The 24,165-nt window shown below is 40.7% G+C and overlaps 1 protein-coding gene across 1 annotated transcript; it reads right to left on the bottom strand.

Moving 5' to 3' along the window:
• Positions 1 to 270: 270 nt before the first annotated feature.
• Positions 271 to 22,639, bottom strand: slc7a9 (solute carrier family 7 member 9). Its single transcript, XM_085451795.1, has 12 exons — positions 22,535 to 22,639; positions 12,819 to 12,966; positions 11,486 to 11,728; positions 7,412 to 7,537; positions 7,199 to 7,298; positions 3,194 to 3,238; positions 2,972 to 3,095; positions 2,205 to 2,308; positions 1,860 to 1,956; positions 1,473 to 1,622; positions 874 to 1,048; positions 271 to 732 (listed from the first exon to the last, which is right to left on the bottom strand). The coding sequence occupies exons 1-12, from the start codon at positions 22,637 to 22,639 to the stop codon at positions 671 to 673; spliced, it is 1,479 nt and encodes a 492-aa protein (XP_085307921.1). The 3' UTR covers positions 271 to 670.
• Positions 22,640 to 24,165: the final 1,526 nt, after the last annotated feature.

The raw sequence follows: 24,165 nt of genomic DNA on the forward strand, positions 1-24,165 counted from the left end.
CAAAACAGTTTCAAACACCAGATCTGAATGAGGGTGGGGGAGGTTCAATTTCAGGTAGCGTTGAGGCAGTAGCCATGTTGCAACGCGCTTAGCTTCTGTCTCACTAGCTTGCGCTGCGCTCAGTGGATCTGTGCTAGACAGTACAGCCTAGGCAGAGAAGTCGAGCGCAGATCCACTGAGCGCTCAACACAGACAGCATCGTCAGAAGAAAAGTTGATAAAATAAATAAAACATTTTGTATTGCTCGATACATATGCGTACCGAACCGAAAGCACTGTATCAAACAGTTCAATAACGATACATGGATTGTTGCACCCCGAATATGTATGTGTATTGTGTGTGTGTACGTGTGTGTGTGTGTATAGTTCACAAGTATATAATTTTTAAAAGTAAAAACAGATGAAAGCGTACCCTTTCATCTGTTTTTAGTTTATATGTCATATACTTCTGGAATATCCTGCAGATACTCCCACTGTATCCTGCAGTCATTCTATATAAACACAATTTCTGAGCCCTGAACCAACAAATTTAAATTATTTCATTTCATCCTACTTTTGCAGAGAAGTGAGCTCTAAAATGTGTCTCTAAGCCTTTAGGCACACTTCCTGTTTCCAAAACTAGACAGAGCATTTTTCATTACCCCGTAGACACCGAAACGCGTTATGCCTTCTCATTCAGTTTTCTCAGGAGGAGCTACATCCATTAGCAGCTGGAGATGCATAGTGATGGGCCCTATCAGGAAACAGAAGTTAGAGGTCAAATCAACACAAGCACTTAAGTAATCATCATTTCATATCAATATTTGATCATATAATTCTACATACTTCTCAACATATATATTTTAAATTTTTACAGTCAAAAATATAAACTTACTCATGATTTTGCGCCCCCAGTTCACTTTTCGGTAGACAAATGGGTAGTAAAGGATAAGACCACTGAAGATGAAGATGGTACAGTAAAGGTATTCCAGCTCTGGCTGATCAATGATGGGTGCCAAGACCAGGTAGCAGGACACCAGGACCATGATGCCTGCTAAGACCACCGGTATCTTCAAGGGAACAGAGAAGTACATAGGAAGTATTTGATTTATGTATTTGATTGTCTAATATTTGATGTAACACTTAAAAATAATAACTTTTACTACTACATTTTGAGACAAAAGCTAAATATGGCTGACTAACAAATAAAACAGAAATTACTGTTGACTGCATAGACGAGTCAAAACAGATAGAAATGTTTTCTAAAAAACTGATAAAATTTTCTAAAATCAAGTATATATTTGACCTTCTATTACTGATCATAACTATTCTGTTAACTAGGTATTGTTAAAATAAATAAAATAAATCCTCATCTCAAGGCTTGATTGTGGTCATTTTTTGTATGATGTGGTTTGTCAATCCAAATGAACAAGGCATCAAAATGAATAAAATGATCTTTTGTGCCAAACAGCATAAAAGATAAACTAGGCTCACCTTAACTGGTCTGTCCAGGTCCTTTCTAGTGAAGCGCATGACTATGAGAGCCAGTGCTGCCAGCCCATAGAAAAACCACTGAGCAAAGCTGAAGTAGTTAATGAGGGTGTTGATATCTGCTGGAATAATGTAGAAAATAGCCAAAACACCCTAAAACAGAGAAAAATTAAACAGTGAAATGCCATGTAGTGAAACAACACAGTGTATTGTTTATCTGAGAATCCATGTAAAATTTATAGGACACTGGTTTTTGGGCTCATTTAAAACTTTTACAATCTGTAATCAACACACCGTGAAAGGACATATAACGTTTTAAACAATAGATGGCTGATCATCTGAGGCCAAATAGAATGCATACAAAATGAGTCATTAATGCGTAAGACTCACATTGAATATAAGAGCAGGAGCAGGAGTGTAGCGTTTCACATTAATGTAGGATAAGATTTTCACCATGTGTCCTTCTCTGCCAGATGCATAGACCAATCTGTAGAGCAAAAAACATTAGGTTTACATTATTAATTTTTTTCTTTTTGCTATAAATTTGTTGTATTTTTTTATTTGCTTTTTCGTTCCATCCCCTTCAGGATTCTAACTTTCATTTTCAGATGTTGTTTCATTTTTACACATACATAAATATGCACTTCAAACCGCTCTAAAGGTACTGACAGAAATAATCTAGATTATGCCAAACTATCAGCATGACATGCAATATGTAATAGATGTCTCTTTTACCTGCCAGCAGTGAAGCAGCTTCCATTGGCAGAACCAAATGTTGAGAAGACAACAAAGAGAGGAACAATCCAAGATGCTGGGTAAAGGACTCTGTCTCCAAAAGTCTAAAAAAATACAAACTAATGTTTCAGAAAATACAAGGTGTGAAAACAAGGGGCTATTATGCTCATTTACAATTGTCATGTCATTTACAGTAATTCAAGATATGAAGCTTGATTTTGACACTTTAATATCAATATTATATATCACTATGTCTAATTTCCTATCTCCCACCAAAAAAGTAATACAATCTCTTCCTTTTATTACAGACAGTGTTGTAATAAAGCTCCTTGGTTGTTTGCATCCATCCTTTACATTACAGTTGTCTTGACCCTGCAGTCAGCTATTGTTGCAGAAAGCTTGTTTTGTACTCAGAGAAAACTTAGCTGTTTCCATTTTACAAGCGTGTCCATCTCACATTAATGGTGACTTAGGCTGGGCAAGCTGAGAAGTCAGCAGCTTTTTCAGGATCAACACAAAAATAAACCTTCTTTGATTTTGTCTTCACTTTTCTCGAAACCAAACTTTTTTTCTTAAATTCTGAAACACATCATCCTTTCTATCCAGTTACTGTAACTGTCAAATACTTGAAACATCATACCTAAAAACTAATATTACTAGCTAGATAAAAATGATTATCAGATTTGCAGTCACTAAGTAAACATTTGTTAAAGTATAGGTGAGTGAATCCCAGTAGCAAGATGCTTATTGACCAGTGTTATCCTTACCACAGCAACCGCTGGAGACAAAAGCAGTTCAGTTGTGGTCATAACAGTGAAGTAAGCAACATTGACCAAAACATAGCACACAGTAACCAAAGGAATCCCAATAACAATCGCCAGTGGCAAGTCCCTGAAATTAATCAACAAAAGAAAAAGTATTTAAAAAAAAAATTCAATGCCTTGTGAGTTATTGCTTAACACTAGAGTCTCTTTAAGGCCTGTTTTTACCTGAATGGGTCTTTTAGCTCTTCTGTGATGAAATTTAGTTGGTTCCTGTAAAAGTAATGAAATAGAAAATATATGATACATATTTCTCAGTAGAGCACTGGACTCAAATGTATATGCACATACTCAGTAACCCAATTAAGTCCAGTTTTTCTGGCCTAATAAACAGAAAAAGAGTTAGCCTCTTCAGCATCTTCGGTAGCAGTAACTTATTCTTTTATGTCTTTCATGTTTTATTTGCCCTTTAAATACAACCTCAGATGAATGACACTAAATCATGTTTTCCATGGAAATTAAAAGGTTTAATACCAACTGGTGCTGCTAATAAACTACACTGCAGTGATCACTGGCAGTTTTGGCAGTTTTCTAGTCTGGATCATTCAGGTGTGTGTTAACACAGAGGCAAGGGGGAACAGTGTTGGAGAGCAACGGAATACATGTGCCGCCGTTACGTATTTAAAATACAAAATATGAGTAACTGTATTCCGTTACAGTTACCGTTTAAAAAGGTGGTATTCAGAATACAGTTACTTTGCTAAAATAAAGGGACTACACGACGGTCTTTCCTGTTTCATATGTTAGGCCAGACCTTCCCAAAGTGTGGGGACCGCCCCCTAGGGGGGGGCGCAGAGCCATTGCAGGGGGGGCGCGGAATGAAAGAGGGGGGGGGACAAAACGCTTGGACACTGCTAACACGGGCGCCCACAGAAACCAGGGGAGGCTGAGACCAGGGGATACAATTCTACTGTTAATGAACATGTGGTGTCCCCTCACGGAGTTAACTTGACACAATTCTCCTGTGTTTCTGTGAGCACATTATTAGACAAGGTTTTGAGTTCCAAGGATAATGTTACCACCAGCACACAGCCTAAAATGTCACCTGTCTCAGCTAAGGGTGCTAGCACAGCATTATCTGTACCCATTTCTCCATACACTCTACATAACACCCTTGAGTTACAGTCCACCTCAAGCATGGTCCCAAGTCAATGTACCATTACCACTATCATGCTGGTCAGTTCTCATCAACCAGATTCATACCTGAATATTTCATGTTTGCCCAGGAGCTTATCCATGAAGGTTTAAGTCATGTTTTTGTGGGTAATATTGTAATCCTTGTTTTCCCTGTGGCTGACCCAGCTTATCTGGGCCATAAAGATAAGTCATTGATTGAGACTGAAAGGAGGAATGTAGAAACAGGGCTTTCTGTTTTAGAGCCTATTATGACAGCCAACATGAGTCTTGAAGTGAATGAGCTGGTCCCTGCCTCAGGACATCTAACACCTGTTTGCTTCTGGACTGATAACTGTAAGATGTCATGTGAATGCAGCCAGCATCTCTCTTCGTCAGCTGGGGGGCCCGAGGAGTCCGTCCAGCCTCAGCTTCTGCTTCGCCTGGTCCATAAAAATGAAAAATCACCATCGGCCCACTGGGCAAATGCCCCAATGGCCAGTCCAGCTATGCGGTCAGCTAGTGGGTAACAGGCATCTCCGAAAACATTAGAGCACTTATGCAAATATGTGATGTCTTGATAAATCAAGCAGATATTTCAAGTTTACACAGCACTATTCTTGCCTGAAAATATCGTAAAAGTTTATTTTGTGACCCAGAAAGAGTAATATTTCAAACTCCGCCACTCTGTGTTCCTCTGCCACTGCCTTGTTTGAGTTTTGGACGTAATGGATTCTGGGATATTGCATTTCGTCATTTTGAGCTGATTGGAGACCAAAACAGACTTGCATCCAAGACTGTGATTGGCTGGTTTTGTGGCACAAATATAATGGTGTACAGAAAGAGTTGAGCGCGCACGGGCAGAAAAGTTGAAAGAGCAAGCAACACATTGAGGGCAAGCGCAAATGCAAAAACTGAGCAAGAGGGGCTGCTATTGTGTGTGCATATGGATAATAGCAAACACTGAAATACATTTTTTTGCACGCAGCAATGAATTTTGTTCACTCAAATTTAGCTTTTCTTCACTCAAAATAAATTTCTCCTCAAAATGCGACACTTGCACCTGCAAAGTTTTTTTTACGTGCGCTCAGAATACTGGCACAAAAATAACGCCATAGTTATGTGTCTGTGAGCGCCAGGGGGGGAGAAAAAGTAGAGTGGAAAAGTACGAGCTGTCACCGAGCAGAAGTGGGAGATGGAAGCATGTAAATATAATAATAACCACTGCAGCCAAAAAGAGTGCCTGACAAGCCCAGTTGTAAGTAAGCTATTAAGACTCGACTGTACACTGTGTTCGTGTTTTCCTCCAAACCAATAAGTTCCTTAGGAGCAGCCTTTCAACACCTCTCTCTGTCTCTCGCTAGCAAAGTTGACAACAAAGTAAAGCTAGTTTTCAGCTACGAGCCCGTATTAGCCAGAGGTCCCTTTACTATGGTTTGGAGCCGCGGACCTGTTTTATATACGCGCGGAATAGTTTTATATACGAGATGACTGTAAAAAGTGCAGCTATACCTAATGTCCACCTACTGTTACTCATTTTATATTAAGATTTAAAAATCTAGTTGCTATTGGCATGGCGAGTAACCTTCAGTAATAAATCACACAGCAATAGTACATTCATGTAGTTGTAAAAAAGCATGGTAATATATTAAGTAATCCAAAGTATTCAGAATATGTTACTCTCATTGAGTAACGTAACGGAATACGTTACAAAGTACATTTTGGGGCATGTATTCAGTAATCTGTAGTGGAATACATTTTAAAAGTAATCTTCCCAACACTGAGGAGGTAAGATAGTAAAGATAGAAGTTAGTAAAGATACTGGAGAAACAACTTTACTATTTGTCAATTTCAGAAGAGTTATAAGCCATGTATACATTTTAAAGCAAGCAAGCAATTTGAAATTCATGAATCTATAGTAGGAAACATTCAAGACAAGTGCCAATATTCCCAGGATTACAGAAGTTGCCAAAAACCGAAGAGTTAAATTTCAGTCTCTACAGGCCTTAGTTAGCATGTTCAATGTTAAAGTTGATGACAGTACAAATAGAAAAATACTGAACAAGTATGGCTTTGCTTGGAAGGGTTGCCAGAAAAATATCTCAGTTCTCTAATAAAATATGGTAGCAAGATTTGCAAATACATCTGAAAAAAACCCAAGATTCCTGGAAGTATATTCTTTTCAAAGATGAGACCAAAGTGGAGAATATTTGGCAAAAACAAAAGAAATTATATCAGCACAAACACCTCATACCAACTGCCAAGCAAGGTGGTAGAGCGGTAATGATTTGTGCTCGTTTTACAGAACCTGGGCACCTTGCAGTCATTGAGTTGACCATTAACTCCTCTATATACCAAAGCATTCTAGAATCAAATATGAGACCATTTATCCAACAGTTAAAATTGGCCAAATTGGATCATGCAAGAGAGCAGTGACCCTAACCACACCAGCAAAACTACAACAGAATGAGTGAAAAATACAAATAAAAAATATAGGTATATCAGTCACTCAGTCAAAATTCAGCCCTTTCTAGCTGAAAAGCTGTGGTAGGAGTCGTGCATAAACAAATGCCCAAAACCTCACTGAACTGAACAGTATTGCAAAAGCAGTGGGCCAGAAATCCTCTATAATGATGAAGGAAACTGAGAGTCATAGAAGAAATGACTAAGTTAATTTATTGCTGCCAAAAGGGGTTGAATCATGGAGTGTATTCCAATTTTCATACACTGTTCCTGCATTTTGATATAACTATTTCATTAACTAATTAATTACATATAATATGTGTGTGTTGGGGGGGGGGGGGGGGTATATCTGCTTACTAAAAATATTTTAGTGTAATTTGTTGAATGCTGCCTGATCTGGATACATCAGTAAGGTTATTTGAGATAAAATGCAAGCAGTTTGAAGTATGTCATTTTTAAAAACAAAGATGTAAAACAGTTTTGTTCTTTTCTTTTCTGAATGCTGAGGATGGTGCCCCTTATTTGAATTCAGAAGAGCAGTACTCATCATATTATCACATATAGCCTGAGAAAGTATGAAACCAAGTAAATAATTACCATCCATCATAAGCCCAAAGCCCATTATAAAATGCAAGTCCAATTGCTCCAAAAGATGTTGCAGTGCCATCAAAAGCATTTGAAAAATTCTCTGTTTTTCCTAGACACAAATACATAATATACAATAATGTTAGTGGTTATACATTGGTTAACATTTATTAACACAAACATTTAAAGACAGAGTTGTATGTATAGATCTATAAGAAGACTGACCTTGTGCCAACAGAACGATTCCTGCTCCAACTATGACAAGAATGATTATAAGTTTGGCTGCAGTAAAGAAGTTCTGCACATAACTTGCCAGTTTGACACTCAAACAGTTGATGGATGTGATGATCACTGCAAAAAAACAGAAAATGTAATCATATATTTTCCCACCTATACATTTATAATTAAACACATTTTTCGAAGAAGACTTGGTATTAGGGGGTTAGTTTATCTGATAATTCTAAATTGACCAAAGGTGTGAATGTGAGTGCAAATGCACGTGGAGCAAGCAGCAGCAACTGTAGAGACTTCAGGACCAGACTGAGTATTGACATAGGTGTTGGAGAGGTTGTTGAGGGTCACTTTGTTGCTGCCCAATCATCTACTGGCGGTGACGATATACTGGATGGGAGAGGGTGATGACCCTCGGGTCTTCCAAGCCACGCTGGAGGCATAACAGTGGCCTCCTGCAGAGTGAGCATCGTGACTACTGCCTCCGCTCTCTGGAAAGGATCAAATGAGCCTGCCGCTGGCCTTACGATAGAGCTTCAATGACATCTGCTGGGCCATCATGGATAACTTGGGCCTCTCCCCGGAAGACCATCATGAACGGTTTCGGGACAGTCAGATGAAGGTAGTGGAACAACTGTTCATGTGGTCCTGGAAACTGAATGACACAGCAGTGAGGTGGCTGTAGCCCAGGCCGTCAGAGGGAAACCACCATGAACTGGTGGTTCTGCAGCAGTTCATTGAAGGGCTGCCCAGGGAAATGGCACGATGGGTCTGCTCCCATCGGTCAGCAAGCTTGGAAGCTGTGGTCACACTTGCGGAGGACCACCTGGCTGCGCAGACCAAGGGAGCAGAGAGCCACAGCCAGCCAGTTACCAGACCACAGCTCATGCAAGCACTCAGACAGAGGCTCCCCGACCCCTCCCCAGTGGAGCGGTCGCTGATGCTTCATGCAACAAACCAATTTTTACCTGGTCTGCTTGCCCAGGCCCTGGAGTGCTGGAAGGAGTGCGCCCGGGATCTGAAACGGGAGTGTCTGTTGAGGTGTTTCGCATACCCGGGGCTCCAAACCCCTCCCCTGGTCAAAGAGGGACATACAGCATTCCAGTAAGGTGTCAAGGGGGTATACGCTAGGTTTTGGTGGACATGGATAGTACACAGACCCTGGTCCACTAAACCCTGGTGGCGAATCCACTCTGCCTTCAATAATGCCCCATGGCGAATGGGCTACTAGTGAAGGCGGAGTGGATGAGGTGAACTGTGGTCATGGGGATCTTCGCAAGTTTCCCATTGTACCGCTGCATATAAAATTTAAAGGAAAAATGCATACAGTTAAGGCTGCAGATAACTCACGCCTATCGCATCCCCTATTTCTGGGAACAATTTGCCAGGGATGCAATACGAATGGCTATCCGGTGGATGGTCTACTCTGGGTATTACTTCCTGGAATGCTTATCTGTTTCAGGTCATCTCCTGAGTCAGGATCACCAAAGATTACTGACTGATCAGGGCACATCATTCATGTCTCACACACTTAAGGAGTTGTAGGAATTGTTGGGCATTAAATCTGTTCAGACCTGCGTCTACCACCCTCAAACTGACGGGTTGGTGGAGTAACTGAATAAGACTTTAAGTTCATTCACGAGGATGAATGCAGTTGTGGTCATTGGTTAGACCCTTTGTTATTTGCAGTGAGGAAGGCTCCCCAGGGCTCCACAGGACTTTCAGCCTTTGAGCTACTCCTCGGCAGAAAGCCACGGGGGATGTTGCACCTGATTAAAGAAAACTGATAGAAAGGTCCAAGCCAAAAATGAGATTCAATGCATCCTGGACCTGAGAGCAAAGCTGCACACTTTGAGGAGGTTATCAGGGGAAAATATACTCCAGATCCGGGAACGTCAACACCGCTGACTCAGGCAATTTTCACCAGGAGACAAAGTGCTTTTATTACTTCCTTCTTTAAGCTTAATGTTACTCACCAAGTGACAAGGACACGATGATTACGGGACATTAACTGTGAGGTGGTGCGGTCGGGGAAGAGCCACACAAATATGTCATCTCAACATTGTGCAAGCATGAAGAGAGGTGGAAACCGACTTTCTGGTGAGCCTGGTTAAGAAAAGGCTCAGATGTTGTTTGCAGATGTGTTTGCCCCCTGTCCGGCTGTATGAACCTCTCATAGAGCACCATTTTGAAACTCAGCCTGGTGTGACGGTGCGTTCACAGCCATACAGGTTACCTGAACATAAAACACACCCGAACATAAAAATGGGGATAATAGAAGAGTCACACACTACGTGGTGTAGCCCCATAGTTCTTGTGGTGAAAAAAGATGGGTCTGTATTGTACTGCAAAGTGAATGAAGTGTCATGATGTGATGCCTACCCCATGCCCCAGGACAACGAGGCTCTGGACCAGTCAGGCACAGCTGAATTTTTCATGCCACTGGATTTAACCAAGGGCTACTGGCAAATTCCCTTGTCTGCAGAGTCCAAGAAAAAAATGTCCTTCTCCACTCCGTAAGGATTGTACCAATTTGTAACACTTCCGTTTGACTTGTTCAGTGCCACAGCCACCTTCCAGTGCCTCATAGACCAGGTGTAGCGTCCACACGCTTCATATCCTGCTGCCTACCTGGAAGATGTTATCATCCATAGTCATGCTTGTGCATGTGCAATGGGTGGCTGGGATCCTGGAGTCCCTGAGGCAGCTGGGCTCACATCCAACCTGAAGAAGTGTGCAGTTGAACAGAGGGAGGTCCAGTATTTGGGGTACCACTTTGGGGGCGGACAGGTGCACCCAAAGATGGAGAAAACAGCATCCATCACAGCCTGCCCGTGTCCCAAGACCAAGAAGGAGGTGAGGCGGTTCTTGGGGCTGGTCGTGTACTACCACAGGTTCATGCCCGGAAGGGTGAACCAGATCTGGTCCAGTGGATGGAGTGGTGTCAGGCGGCATTTGTGTAGGTGAAGAAGCTCTTCTGTGGGGAGGTCCCCACACCTAACTTTTTTCCTCCCTTTTTGTCCTGCAAACAGACACCTCGAATGGAGGGCTGGCCGTTTTGTCCCTGCAGGTAAGGGGGGTAAAGTGACCGATCTTGTACATCAGCCAGAAGCTGACAGAGTGAGAAGGAGCTGGTGACAGGAGAGTGGAGTCAGCTGGAAAGTGTTTACCCCGAAACACTGTGGAAGCGTAACAAACAAAAGAAACTGTGGGATTATAATATTATTTTATGCCATGTTATACCCCTAATTAAAGATTGTGAATTATTATGTAGTTTTAGTTTGCATTATTCTCCTGAATTAGAAGAAGGTGATAACTATTGCATTTGTTAAACTGATTTGCATTACATTAGACTGCTGATTTATTGTGAATGAATGATATTGTTTTATGATGCATTATACTGCTGAGTTATAAGAAATACTGTTCGCAGAAAGTCATCGCCTTATTTGTCTGATTAGAAGAGAACAGAACATACTGGAGTTTTCTGCCCCATCTCAGCAGGAGCAGATAAACAGGGAGCCAAGGTCGTAGCTTAGGCGCTGTGTGAGAGAAAGAATGTGAATGTTTAGGCTTTTATGATTAGGTGGGGGCCACTAGAGGCTATAAGAGTTTGATCAATGCTCCACCATTTTGAGATCTGATGCTGTCTGCGTACGGTGTCCATCTCCCACGCGTGTGATCATTAAAATCATCGTTTGACTCAACCCGGCCGGACCAGTGTTGTTATTTTGGTTTTTCCTCTTGTATCCATCCCCAATATTTGAATCCGTAACAAAACCCATAGCAAGAATACTGTGTGGTCTGAGTTGTGTGTAGGCATCACAGTTGGCTTTAATTATTTTAATTTCAATAAAAGTATTTTTTTTTACATCTGCAAATTGGAGAGTGACATCGTTCTGGACACCTTACAAAGTAAGGCACACATTAGCTTGAAATGGCTAATGTGGCCTGAAAACCGATTGTCTTCACAATCACTTTGTGGTTTCCATTATAAAGTATAGTCATGTATGAGCTTCTAAAGTGACTCTGTACTTGTGTATAGTTTATTGCTGTTAAGCATGAACTTACATATAGCCGCTGCTGCTAGACACTTGGTGACAATTAGAGGTGGAGAGCAGCCAGGGTAGAAAGGAGTAGAGGCATATTCTGCAAAGCTCAGTGTGATGATAGCAAAGGATGAAGGCTTTAACACCATAATAGTTGTCCAGGAGTAAAGGTAGGCAACAATAGAGCCAAAAGCCTCCATGAAATAGGGGTACTCGCCGCCTGATTTGGTGATCATGGTTCCAAGTTCAGCATAACACAGTGCTCCTATACAGCCACACACAAAAACACAAAAACACAGAAAGGAAAGTTGTAAAACAACACAGAAGAAGGGACTTTCAAAACTTTGTATGAGTTCATGTATTCAAAGCAGTGGTAAGAAACCTTGCATGTCTGTGACACTCATATATGCTTGGCACACTCAATCGCTGTCATTATATCTCCCTTGCTTCTTATGCTCTCATTTTCAATGCTCTTCACCTCTTATTTTAGTTTTAATAAGATCAAAAGAAATGGTTTCAAATTTGTTTTTTTTCTAAATTTTTGCATTACATTGCAGGTGCTTGTGCTTCCAGAAATATATGTAATATATGATATATAGATAGATATAGATATATATCTATATAGATATAGATATAGAGATATAGAGATATAGATATGTAGACACACACACACACTCTCTCACACACACACACACACACACACACACACACACACACACACACACACACACACACTTCACCAGTGTGCCACCCAATTTCTGGGCTTTCAAGTTAGGTTGACCAGAAAGTATATCTTCAGATCCATATAATTAGATTCAGGAAATCCAGATTAGATGGAACCCATTTTATATAAAACTCTGTCAAACTACAATAATCAAAATCTAAATACAACATAACTGAAATACAAACTAAAGCCATACTAAATAGCGTGTGCTAGTATAAACAGTACAAAACAAAAATTTAACTGACTTAGATCAGACATCTTTTGTTATTTTTTCCCCATTTAATTGTTTTCTCACATCAAACAGTTCACAGTGTCTGAGTGATAAAACAACGATGTTCTTTACGCTTTTCGGGAACATCTCCTTTGTATCTGTGAGCTTAATTAATCTGAAGACTAATGTGCACTAAAAATCCTCACAATAACGATTTTGACTTCAACAGCCAGTAAAAACATCTTCCACAATGAAAAATTATATTCCTGGCAGAAAACAAAAGGTGATACTGTGTGAGCTTGTTCCTATTCTGACCATCATTATTTGTCTACATGACTTGAAAAGAATATTAGATTCCTGATATAGCAACAGAACTGGTTGCCGAATACAATGAAATATGAGTTAAAATGTTGGTCTCACCAAGAGTAGATAACACGCCGCAAGCAGTCCAGATTAGGAGGCAAGGTCCCACAGCTCCCGAGTACAGCAAAACAGACTTTGGGGAAATGAAAATGCCTGAGCCAATCATAGTCCCCACAATGAGACAAATGCCACTCAGCAGACCAACCTAAGCAAGCACATGGAAAATAAAAAATATTAATGTGTTTTTTCAGTTATTTAATGTCAGTAACTGTTTTCAGGAAACTATCATTCCCATGTGTTCTATAACATCATAATTATATTATAAAATAATAATTTTTTTAGCAACACTGTTTAATGCGTGGCTGTGCTTCAGCTCTTGGGATCTGAAATAATAGTGGAAATAGTTGATGCACCATTTCCGTGTCATATTTTGATTTTAAGTTGGTTGACAGCAGCAGTTAAACTCCAGAACTGGTTGAATCAGACATCATTACGTTGCCACGCTGAGTGAGGCAGAGTAAGCTGCTAAAGACTAAATTAAAGATGAAGAAGTCCCTTATCATTAAAGGCAAAATCCTCACATCTGCTGTGACAAAACAAATTTCCCACGTGTGGGACTAATAAAGGTTATCTTATCTTATCTTATCTCACAACATGTGAAAACAAACATCAATGCCACTTTTATAGGTAATTTCATTTTTTAGTCACCATAAGTATATCAGGCAAGAGATAAGGGTAAGAATGCACTAAATGGTAAATGGCCTGTATTTATATAGTGCTTTACTAGTCCCTAAGGACCCCAAAGCGCTTTTCACATCCAGTCATCCACCCATTCACACACACATTCACACACTAAACTCGTACTTTGTCTAAATCACTGCAAAAGTGTTCCAGATCTTTCTGTGGATCTCATACAGCCTTACCCAGTCATGAAAAAAAAAAACCCAGAGAGGCTTGTCATCTCTATACCTGTTTAGAAATTTCCCAAGTATCCTTGAGAGGAGTAAAGAGCTGGTTTAATGTTCCTCAACCAGAGTGAAACCACATTTTTCATTCTGAATCTTGGGTCCTGGTTGGTGTGTTGCCGGGGTTGTGGGCGGGTGGGTGCATGGGGGCCCAGCCCTGGCGCAGGGTGCCGCCGGTGCGTCGAGCCACCTGGGGGGCTCTTCAACTGGTGGGGGAGATTGTCACATCTTGCAGGAGCTTTCCGCTCTTCAGGAACTCTCTCTGCAGGAGGGGGAGATACAGGAGAGGTGGAGGAAGATCTCAGCCTGGGCGTCTATTGTCTTATGAGTGGATGGTGGTGTGGGTGCAGTTTTCTCTGTGGTGGGGTTGGGTGGACTGTCCTGGGCTCTGTGGGGCCGGGGGGCGCTGCTGCACTGGGCCCCGGTCTGGATGGGCCTGGGCCCCCTTTCCCTGGCGGGTCGCGGAGTATGGGGGTGCCTACTGGGGTCAGCGGGGGAGCTGGCCCCAGGGAGGGGTTACCTGCCCCTCCCTTCCTTCCCTCCCCATCTCCAGCTGCCTCCCTCTTCCCGCTCCACCACAACCACCCACACATGCAGGGCCTTGGAGTAGGGGTATGTCACCAGGGTGCAGAGGAGGCTACCCCCCCCCCCCCCCCCCCCGTCCCCTTCTGGCTGCCTCTGCCTCAATTTTATCCCACAACTTAGACATTCACATTACTCACACTCTCATTACACATACATATAGGATCTTGGGGGTGGGCACGATACACGGAATCCAAATTACCATCAGGGTGTACACCTCACCCCTGGCGTCGTTGCCCACCTCTCAATTTTAAATACACGTAGACATTGAGGGCTAGCAGGAGGGACCATGCGCTTACCTGCTGCTCTCTGGCAGGTAGCTCCATGCCCTCCTGGGTTTTAAATGCACCTTAGAACACACATGCATCAACACTACAATGAGCGGGTGGAGGGAGGTTTGGAGTCTTCTCTCACCCCCATTCTCTGCGGCCTGCTGGAGCGGGGGGGCTAGTAGGAGGAGTTGGCCGTCCGACTGCGGTCTGGAGTGTGGGGCCTCCCTGCTGCTGCGGAGTCGGGGCGGTCTGCCTCCCCCCACCGCAGGGAAAAGGGTAACACCACCTGGGTCTGGGTGCAGTTCCCCCTCCAGGGGCAAGGGTACCTAGACCCGGTTCGTAGAGTACGCTTGGGGAGTGTGATTGTGTGTACAGCGTCTCTTTATGTCTGTCTCCACGTTGGTTGAGTGTGGAGTGAGTGCATATGAGAGCATGAGGGTGGGAATGGATGTTTGTATCTGTGTGTGCCTGTATGTCTGTGTCTATATGTCAGGTTGGGTGTCAGACGCCACCTCTCTGGGGACATCTCAGGCCCTCCAAGGTTTGGACGCCTATCTCCCCCCACCACCACTTCCCCTGCCAGTGGCGGACTCCCTCAGGTGTCGGTGCATTGGTGGTTCTTTGTGTCTGGGGGTGGGCGTCCGGGTACACACCGGCTCACTCCTTGGCGGCCGCTTATCGGGGCCTGGAGCCTGGGGCTCGCTCGGGCCACTTCGGAGGTGGGGTGCCCTCGGCCTCTCGGCCTGGGGCTCGGTCACTCAGGCACAGCTGGCTGCCGGCGGAGCTCACGGGCACGTCACTGCAACCCCCCCTGGCTTCTGCTCCGCGGCTGCTGAGTGAGCCCTCATCTGGGACTCTCCTCAGCTCTTTCTGGGACAATGGCGCGGCTGCCCCTCTGTTGGTCTTCCTTGGTCTCTTGTGTTCTGAGGGCCTCTGGATGTCTGGAGTTTTGATCTCCTTCATACCTGCTTCATGCCCTGGAGGACGGGGCTGTGGCCCCCCCCCCCCCACACCCTCTAGCAGATCATTACATGAAGGACCCTTTTAAAAAAACAAGCGCGTCCATGCTCACAGGTGTACACACTAGAGATGGCACGATACCACTTTTTTATGTCCGATACCGATACCGATATCATAAATTTGGATATCTGCCGATACCGATATGAATCCGATATAATGTTTTTTAATCAACAAAACTGTTTTTTTTTTAAATATCTTGCTGCATTTTGTATAAGTTCATACTCAAGTTTAAAACAACAACTACACTAAAGCTATTCTGTTATACCTATATGCAAAAAAAAAATATTTCATAGTTCAGCAATACTGATCAATCTAATAAACTTAAACCTACACCATCCTCCCTATTCTGGTATTTTAAAGAGTACTTAGCGTAAATATTAAGCAACCTAACTAATAGGGTTCCAACTCCCAGCAACAACAAAAATAAATAAATAAAAAATAGGGAACCACCCCTCACGCTCCACCTCATGATGCTTAATCAACGTAATCAACCTTAATTTGATGCAGTGTGAAAAAAAAATGCACAGAAATCAATTATTTTTCAAGAAATATTAAATAGATTCAACATCTTTCTTCAACAAAATTGCAGACTGCACAGATGGTACCTTCCCAAAGGAAAAAGTACTATAGCTTACTAGGGTATATATATTAGACTTAATAGTCACTATATACAGTAATTGACTTTTATTCATTTTACATCAAATTAAAACTTTGGGTGTAAGATTCGGATAATTATTTATTAAAAGCTAGACATTTTAAATGAGAATAAGAAAGAAAAGTATGTCTTTGTGCCCCCTTTTCCCTGTTAATGCCCTATCGGCCCCCCTGGCTAAACTTTGCTAGATCCGCCCCTGCACAGTTACCAGCCGTCAGCTACATAGAAAAAGATCCTCGAGTAGAAAGTAATATTAAATACATTCTAACAACAGCTTATCAAGCTTAAACGTGCTGCTGTTGTTCAGCCGCTGGTTTCCTCTTTCTGGTGCAAAGTGGGCCAAAAACAAACAAGAGAGATGGACTCGCGACAGAAAAGCCGATCAGCTGATCGTTAAGCAGTTTCATGATTGAAGTAGCAGCGAGAAGAGGCAGTCGTTCCATATATCGTTTGTTAAGCTTAACGCAGGAATGCTTTACAAACATTCAGAGATGGACTTACACACTTGCTTTACTTCTCTCGGGGATAACTTTGTCGGAGATGAAATGCCGGGTTGCTAGCGAAGCTCCACATGCTATCCAGACCACCGACCACAGCCGCTCTATCACCTGATGCATACTGCTCCGACGTGCTAACGTTCTGAGGTGAGTTACGGCGTGTTGCAAGTTTTGTGAGGTGCTTTCGTGATATTTAATGGATCGGATTACATTTTTTATTTTTTTCCGATATCCGATCCAGTAATTTAGGTCAGTATCGGACCGATACCGATACATAATATCGGATCGGTCCTTCTCTATAGTACACACGGGTGATCACACCCACAAACTACACCCTTTTTGGCTCCTACCTCAAAGCACACTGTGTTCTGTTGATCTTATGTGCTGCACAATAATGTTTAATATTTTGTATTTACTGTCATATTCCCATATATCATTGTGATGTTGTTTATTCTATTACTCTTGTTCTCTTCTGCTTGTTTTCTTTTTTCTTTCTCAACAGGTGATCCAGGTGATCGATATATGCATTTTCTTTTTCTTTTTTTTTCCTGCTTATTCTGTTGGTTTTTGTCTTTTGCCCTTCTCCCCCGTCCCTCTTCTCAGCTGTTTCCCTTTCCCTCTTTCTTTCTCCCCTTCTTTCCCCCAGTCAAGTCTGTCCCGTATTCAGTAAGTGAAAATAAAATAAACAATAAAAGGTGAATCAAATGGACCATTATGGCAAGGCTGGGATGGTCAATTTGGTAAAGTAAATCCGTTGGGCATCTTTCTTTGCCTTTAGACAATAATTCTGATGGCAAAAGAGCCAAACGGGACAGGCAAAAAAATAAATAAATAAATAAATAAATAAAATAATAGTGGAAATAGTTGATGCACCATTTCCGTGTCATATTTTGATTTTAAGTTGGTTGACAGCAGCAGTTAACAAACTCCAGAACTGATTGAATCAGATATCATTACATTGCCACGTTGAGTGAGGCAGAGTAAGCTGCTAAAGACTAAATTAAAGATGAAGAAGTCCCTTATCATTAAAGGCAAAATTCTCACATCTCACAACATGTGAAAACAAACAGCAATGTCACTTTTATAGGTAATTTCATTTTTTAGTCACTATAGATAGATGAGGCTAGAGATAAGGGTAATACACTAAACTTGTACTTTGTCTAAATCACTGCAAAAGTGTTCCAGATCTTTCTGTGGATCTCATACAGCCTTACCCAGTCATGAAAAAAAAAAAACAGAGAGGCTTGTCATCTCTATACTTGTTTAGAAATTTCCCAAGTATCCTTGAGAGGAGCAAAGAGCTGGTTTAATGTTCCTCAACCAGAGTGAAACCACATTTTTTATTCTGAATCTGAGGTCCAACAAAGGGGCAGACTCTTCTCTTTTGTACCCTTGCATGCATCTTGTAAGGGAGGATACAGAGTATGGTCCCGTCTTCATAAAAAGGATGACCACCACTTTAGTTTGCACATTCAAAGACACCACCTTGACCACAATGTTTCAGAGGTATGTCAGCACACACCCTGATATCCCTTTGTTGGTGTTGATCTGATATCATCATAATAATTTTGGAGGAGGATCCAAAGATCAACACAACAACCAACAACCAACAACCTCTGAGTTTTCAGTTAGTATTTTCCAAGAATTTGGCTAATCCTATTACATTTTCACAAGTAAACCAGCATGAGTAATGTAAACTGGCTAAAGGCAAACCTAACTTGATACTATAGTTATTATATTGTATTGATTAATAAAGAAAAACAGGAACGACACATCCTGGGGTTATTGAATCCAGGTCACTGACCAGTGTCCGTGGGACCAAAGAGATAATTAACTAGTTCAGCTTACATTCCACTAACAGTAAGAACACAGGAGGAATGTCACACAATCAATATGAAAAAATAAAATAAAAATTACACACTCTTTCAATTCTAATTGTTTTTTTTTATCAAAACATAATAGGAAAAAAATGGTTTCACAAAACATTAAATTATACTTTTTCATTTATTTAACAAAAATTAAGCCAAAATTCAAAAAGCAGTATATAAAAAATAATAATAATAGAAAACTAAGTATACCTCATTCAGTGAGAATTGAGTACCAGCCAACTGCCAATGATCAAATACACTTTTACACAATTAACTGATCATCAGCAAGTATGACCACTTCTAAGAGCAGAAACATTGTCAAGTTGTGGGTCTGAAGCATTCAAGTGTCTGATAACACAATGTTGTAAAGGAAAGACATTAGTAAACATGTTAAAGAATCAATTATTACTACCAATAAATCTGAGGTTTCAAGACACTTCCCAATGTTTTCAAGAGTGAATATTCCAGAAAATTCACCCTAAGGTGAAAAAAGACCCCCCAAAAAACAAGAGCTGCATCTCAGAATCCACAGGCCTCCGCTAGCATGTTAAATGTTGCGGATCATGACAGTGCGATTTGAAAAAGACTACACAAACATGGTTTGTGTAGAAGGGTTGGAAGGACAAAGTGTCATGGTCCTGGGTCGTGTGACCCCGTGTTGAGTTTTATGTATCTTTTGTATTCATTTATGCTTTAGCTTAGTTCGTCTAGTTAATTTCTAGGGTGCTGTTTAGCCCTTTGTTTCTTAGTTGTTTATGTCATCTCCCTGTACTCAGTCTCCCTGGTTCGTGCATCTACCTGTCATGCATGGTTATGTTTAGTTCATGTCATGTCTAATCTCCATGTTTCCTGTTTTACTTTGAAAGTCTGTATTCAATGTCAGTGTATTTAGTTTCACTTCTCCTGTCCTGTCTTTAGGTTCATGTGTGTCAGCTGTGCTCCCATGTGTGGCCACTTCCCCTGATCATCCCTCATGTGTATTTAGTCTCTGTGTTTCATGCAGTCTGTGTTGCGTCATCTGTGTTCCCACCCTCCATGTCCTCACGGCCAGTCTTTACAGTCATCGACATGGTTTTCTTAGTCTTCATAGCTTATCAGTATCTGCTTCCAGTTTAGTTTAAGTTCAGTTTAGTCACAGTATTTCTGCTTTGTTTGAAACCTGCTCTCTTGTATTCGCACCGGGGTCCACCACACACACCACCGCACGGTCTGTCTCCTCAGATCGTGACACAAAGCCTTTTGTATCTAAAAAGAACATGACAACACAGCTAAAGTTTGAAAAGTTGCATGGGTTGCCAGGTGAAATTGTTAGGGAACAATGTCCTTTAGACACACCATATCAACACAAACAACTTTTGACAAATATTTAGCACACTAGTGGAAGGGTAATGGTTTAGGTGACTTAGGCACCTTGTAGTCATTTAGTCAACCGCTAACTCCTGTATACAAAAGTATTCTAGAGTCAGATTTATCTGTCCAACAGCTAGCTTGGCCAAAAGTGAGTCATGAACCAGGAGAATGACCCCAAACACATCAGCAAATCTGTAACAAAGTGGCTGAAAAAAGAAACTAATCAAGGTGCTGAAGTTCCCTGTCTAAGTCTTGAACCTCATTGAAAAGCTGCATAAACAAATATCTACAAACTTTAGAGCACTGAAGCAATATTGTAAAGAAAATTAGGTGGAAAAATCCTCCACAATAATGTGAGAGACCAATAAGATAATAGTTACTTCAAGTTATGGCAAATAAAAGTGGTTCTACAAGATACTGAATCATTGGGTGTACTTAGTTTGTCCACAAACTGCTTCTGCATTTTGGCTCAGTTTTTGGTAAATAAATAATGAAACAGTATAATATGCTATGTGTTTTGTTCATTTAATGTTTATTTAAATCATTTTAGTACCTGGTAAGGACTGGATATTTTTTTTGCTGTCTTGACAAGGCTCGCAAAATTTCAAAATCTCTGGTAGCCATTCGGGCAGGCATTCTTCAGTTTTTGGTAGCCCAAAATAAATTTAGTAGCCCGAATAAAAAAGAAAGCAATTTTTTAATGTTTTGTTTCCGTTACAATATTATACTTTAATGTATAATATTGTAATGGAAACAAAAATGAATCAAAAAAATTGTTAAAATACAAATCACAACAACTGTATAAAAATTACAACCATCAACTCAAATACTTGGTTCAAATTGAACAGAAATTTCTATGAACTTGTAAGAATCAGTCTGTGTCAGATCCTGAATCTGAAATTTCCACTGAAGTCATGGGTAAGAGGCAAGTGGAACCAAGATCTAGGCCATTTGCTTTTTGAAGTTTGCAAAGACTGCTAAATTTTGCCAATAGTAGTTCACTCTTTCCAATATAGCACGCTGTTCTAAACAGCTTTTTCAGGAGTTCTTGTTGTGCTTGGTTTATTTTTAGTATGTTTTTTTGCAATTGCTGTTTGTTCTGGGAAAGATACTGCAGACTGGGCAATAATGCATTTCTTGCATTTCTCATGGGTTCTGATGGGGTCTTTCTTAAAATTACTGGTCCCAGTAACAAAGGCGCTTGTCGACTCAGAAATCAAATGAAACTCACAACACGCCTGGCAGAACATCATGTTATTTAGCTTGTCATATTCCAGCCACAGAAATTCTTTTGTCCATGAAACCAAAAAAGCTGCGCTTTCTTTTTGCCTCATAGTCTGATTTGTCCTAACTTTTCCGTTTTGTGGTAAGCTTTTCTTTGGCTGCCCCTTCTTCACCCTGACCTGTCTTATTTGGCTGAGCAGAACTAAAATACCAGCGTAAATCCTGCTGCTTTTACACACGTACTTACATAACGGTCAGCGATTCTTTGCACACTCAACCTCTCACATGTTTAAGCTTGCTGCGAGAGATTTCACTTGTCACTTTTGAATAGTAAGCTAATGAGTGATAAGACGATGTCAGAGGAATTGGTGCGCAATTAATCGTCACTCACCAATCAGTGCTGCTGCTCTCTACACACCGTTCGCACAATTGCAAAATGAAAGTGAAAGCAAAAAACAAGCGCAAATTCAAACGCAATTTCAATATGTCACATATTGACAGTGGCTCATCGATGCCAATGACATAATTACTCAGCTACATTGGCGAAAGAATGCAAAAGCATAGACATATATTTTCCTTCCTATGATAGCCCGACGGGCAGGGCTGAGTTAGATTTTGGTAGCCCGACTGGAAAAATTTTGCGAGCCCTGCTTGAATTAGGATTGATGGAGGGTTACTTTTACCATGACTGTAAATGCCGATATAATAAAAGAAGACAGAATTAAGAAGCAATAAAAAAGCAATATCACATAAAAACAAGTCTATAAAATGTGTTTAAAGAAGAGACCAAAGTAACTGATTTTCCAAGCCTTATCTCTTCAGGTAGGTCATTCTAAAGCCTAAGGTGTGGTCACTTTTAGGGCCCTCCCAGAAGGGCCCTACCTGAGGATATAAGGATGCAAACATTGGGTAAAATCTTAAAGATCTATTAAAATAAACAGCGATCTGGTGGGGCTTGATATAAAGATACAAAGCCAGTGACTTTTCTTTATGCCAGAAAGAGAATTACAGAAGTCTGCAGGAAAATATGTGTGAATGGACTTTTCCAGGATGAGAGCAACGACTATCATAATAATCCTATTTTAACCTGAGAAAACCTTTCAGTTCCCATAAGTTTATTTTAGGTCTTATGGAGCTTATTAGGCGTCTGGATTGCACTGCTGAGTGGATGATTATGGAGTTAATCTGTAGAGACGCTTGCTGTGGTACTGCCTGGTACTCAGTTCCAAGGCTCTATTATTGTAAAAGGTAAGGATGATCCTTTAGTGTGAAAATTTAGTGAGACTTGTTCTCAGGAACCTGCATGTATATAAAAGTCAAGCACACTGGTTCATACTTACATCTTTTTGAAGGGCAACGGCCTTCACCACCTCCTTGTTGTCTTTGGTAAGGTCAGTGGAGCCATTCTGTGACTCCTTTCTCTTCCTTATTCCACTTTCATCCATAGCAACACACTGGTCTATGAGGTAACATAAGTGTTGACACACATTACAGACCACTTGCATTAACTTTTACAGGAAACACATCTTTGTTGTCCCTATAAAAGGTTATCATGACATGATAACGTTTAGAGGGAAAACTATGCTCTTCCATGGGCAGTAAATGTTCCCTTTCATCAAGATACACAGTGACTCTCAGAAACAAGAGCTCACTAAAAATCCACTCAAAGCCAAATCAAAACTAAATTTGTTCACAAATTGATTCCCATAATCTTACAGATTTAATTACATTACCAGGAACAGATATGGCTGAATTGCACAAATTTTGATTTTAAAGAGTTTCACTACAGTATTAACCTCATGCAGTGATATCTTAGACTAATCATCAATAGAGCAGCTCAATAACAGCCTTAAAGAGATCACTGAAATATCTTTAGAAGGGTTTTGGGTTGATTTTAAGTTTATTATAAGGTGATTCAGCATGTAAGCATTGTTTGTGTGGAGCTTTTAAACAAATATAATAGCAATTTTTAACAAATGTCCCTTAGAGCTGTATTAACTGTAATCCTTAACATTCATTAACTATTTGAGAGTCAAAGGGTTAATTTTAGTGATTTTTTGTGATTTGTAAAATTTGGATTTTGTAAAATTTGGATTTGGTGCTCTTTAGTGCAGTAATGATCAGCTCATATGCTTCATATGCTTTTTAACTGGGAAAAACTGTGAATATATTACTATTGTAAACATAGACTCCAACTTAGTCATACTAGGAGAACTGGTACAGACCGGCAGTAAGTCAAACATTATAAAAAGAATGGGGAGAGCGGAAATGTGTCTTACTCTGACACTCAGTGATAATATTTAAATACAAATTGTAGGAAAGAATTGCTTGAATGTAATTACATTTAACAGTAGCTCTGCATCACCACTATCACATACTATGTAATACATGATTATAAAGAAATGCACATTTAAAAAACAAGTTTTAACTTACTTAACTTACTTGAAGAAAACAAAAACCTCAATGTTGGTCCATGAACCTTGAATGCAGCTTTTCCAAACCCAGGTGCAGTATTGTGAACACGCAAATTATGTTAAGCTAAGTTCAGTGAAGTAGAGCAGAAATGTCTGATGAAAATTGGGGGGGAAAAGACAAAAATCTCCATGAGACTGAGTAACTCCTCTGGTGGGAGGTTCCCAAATGTGATTGGACAGCTCTACATGAGAAGGGGGATGGGTTAAGGCGAAGTTCTAGCTTCATGAAATCTATTGAGCAGAAGCTTTAAAAAGGTACTGCTTTGAATTACACAGCAGATTTTCTTAACTCATAATATTGTGCAATAGCAAAATTTTATACATATGCAGCTCCCCAACTTTGTAAAACAGTAACTGAGAGTAAGAATATAGTGAGAGTCTGACGGCAATACTATAACCATAAAAAAAGAAAATCACATGATAAGCTTTATTTCATTTAATTTATACCCTTTTGTTTCTTGAGGGAGATCACTTAATCTGTTACTCAGTGAGCACTC

Source organism: Copadichromis virginalis, linkage group LG1 (genome assembly GCF_057382275.1).
Source record: "Copadichromis virginalis isolate Kocher_CV1m ecotype Utaka linkage group LG1, C_Virginalis_male_GT1.1, whole genome shotgun sequence".
NCBI lineage: Eukaryota > Metazoa > Chordata > Actinopteri > Cichliformes > Cichlidae > Copadichromis > Copadichromis virginalis.

Bases quoted from the DNA above. Each gene is read 5' to 3' on its own strand.
- slc7a9 (XM_085451795.1), bottom strand. From the start codon at position 22,639: ATGGATGAAAGTGGAATAAGGAAGAGAAAGGAGTCACAGAATGGCTCC. The intron at 12,967-22,534 runs GTAAGTATGAAC...GTGCTTGCTTAG, and splicing joins CCGTTGCCCTTCAAAAAGAT to GTTGGTCTGCTGAGTGGCAT. The intron at 1,957-2,204 runs GTAAAAGAGACA...TTTGCTCTACAG, and splicing joins AGCTGCTTCACTGCTGGCAG to ATTGGTCTATGCATCTGGCA.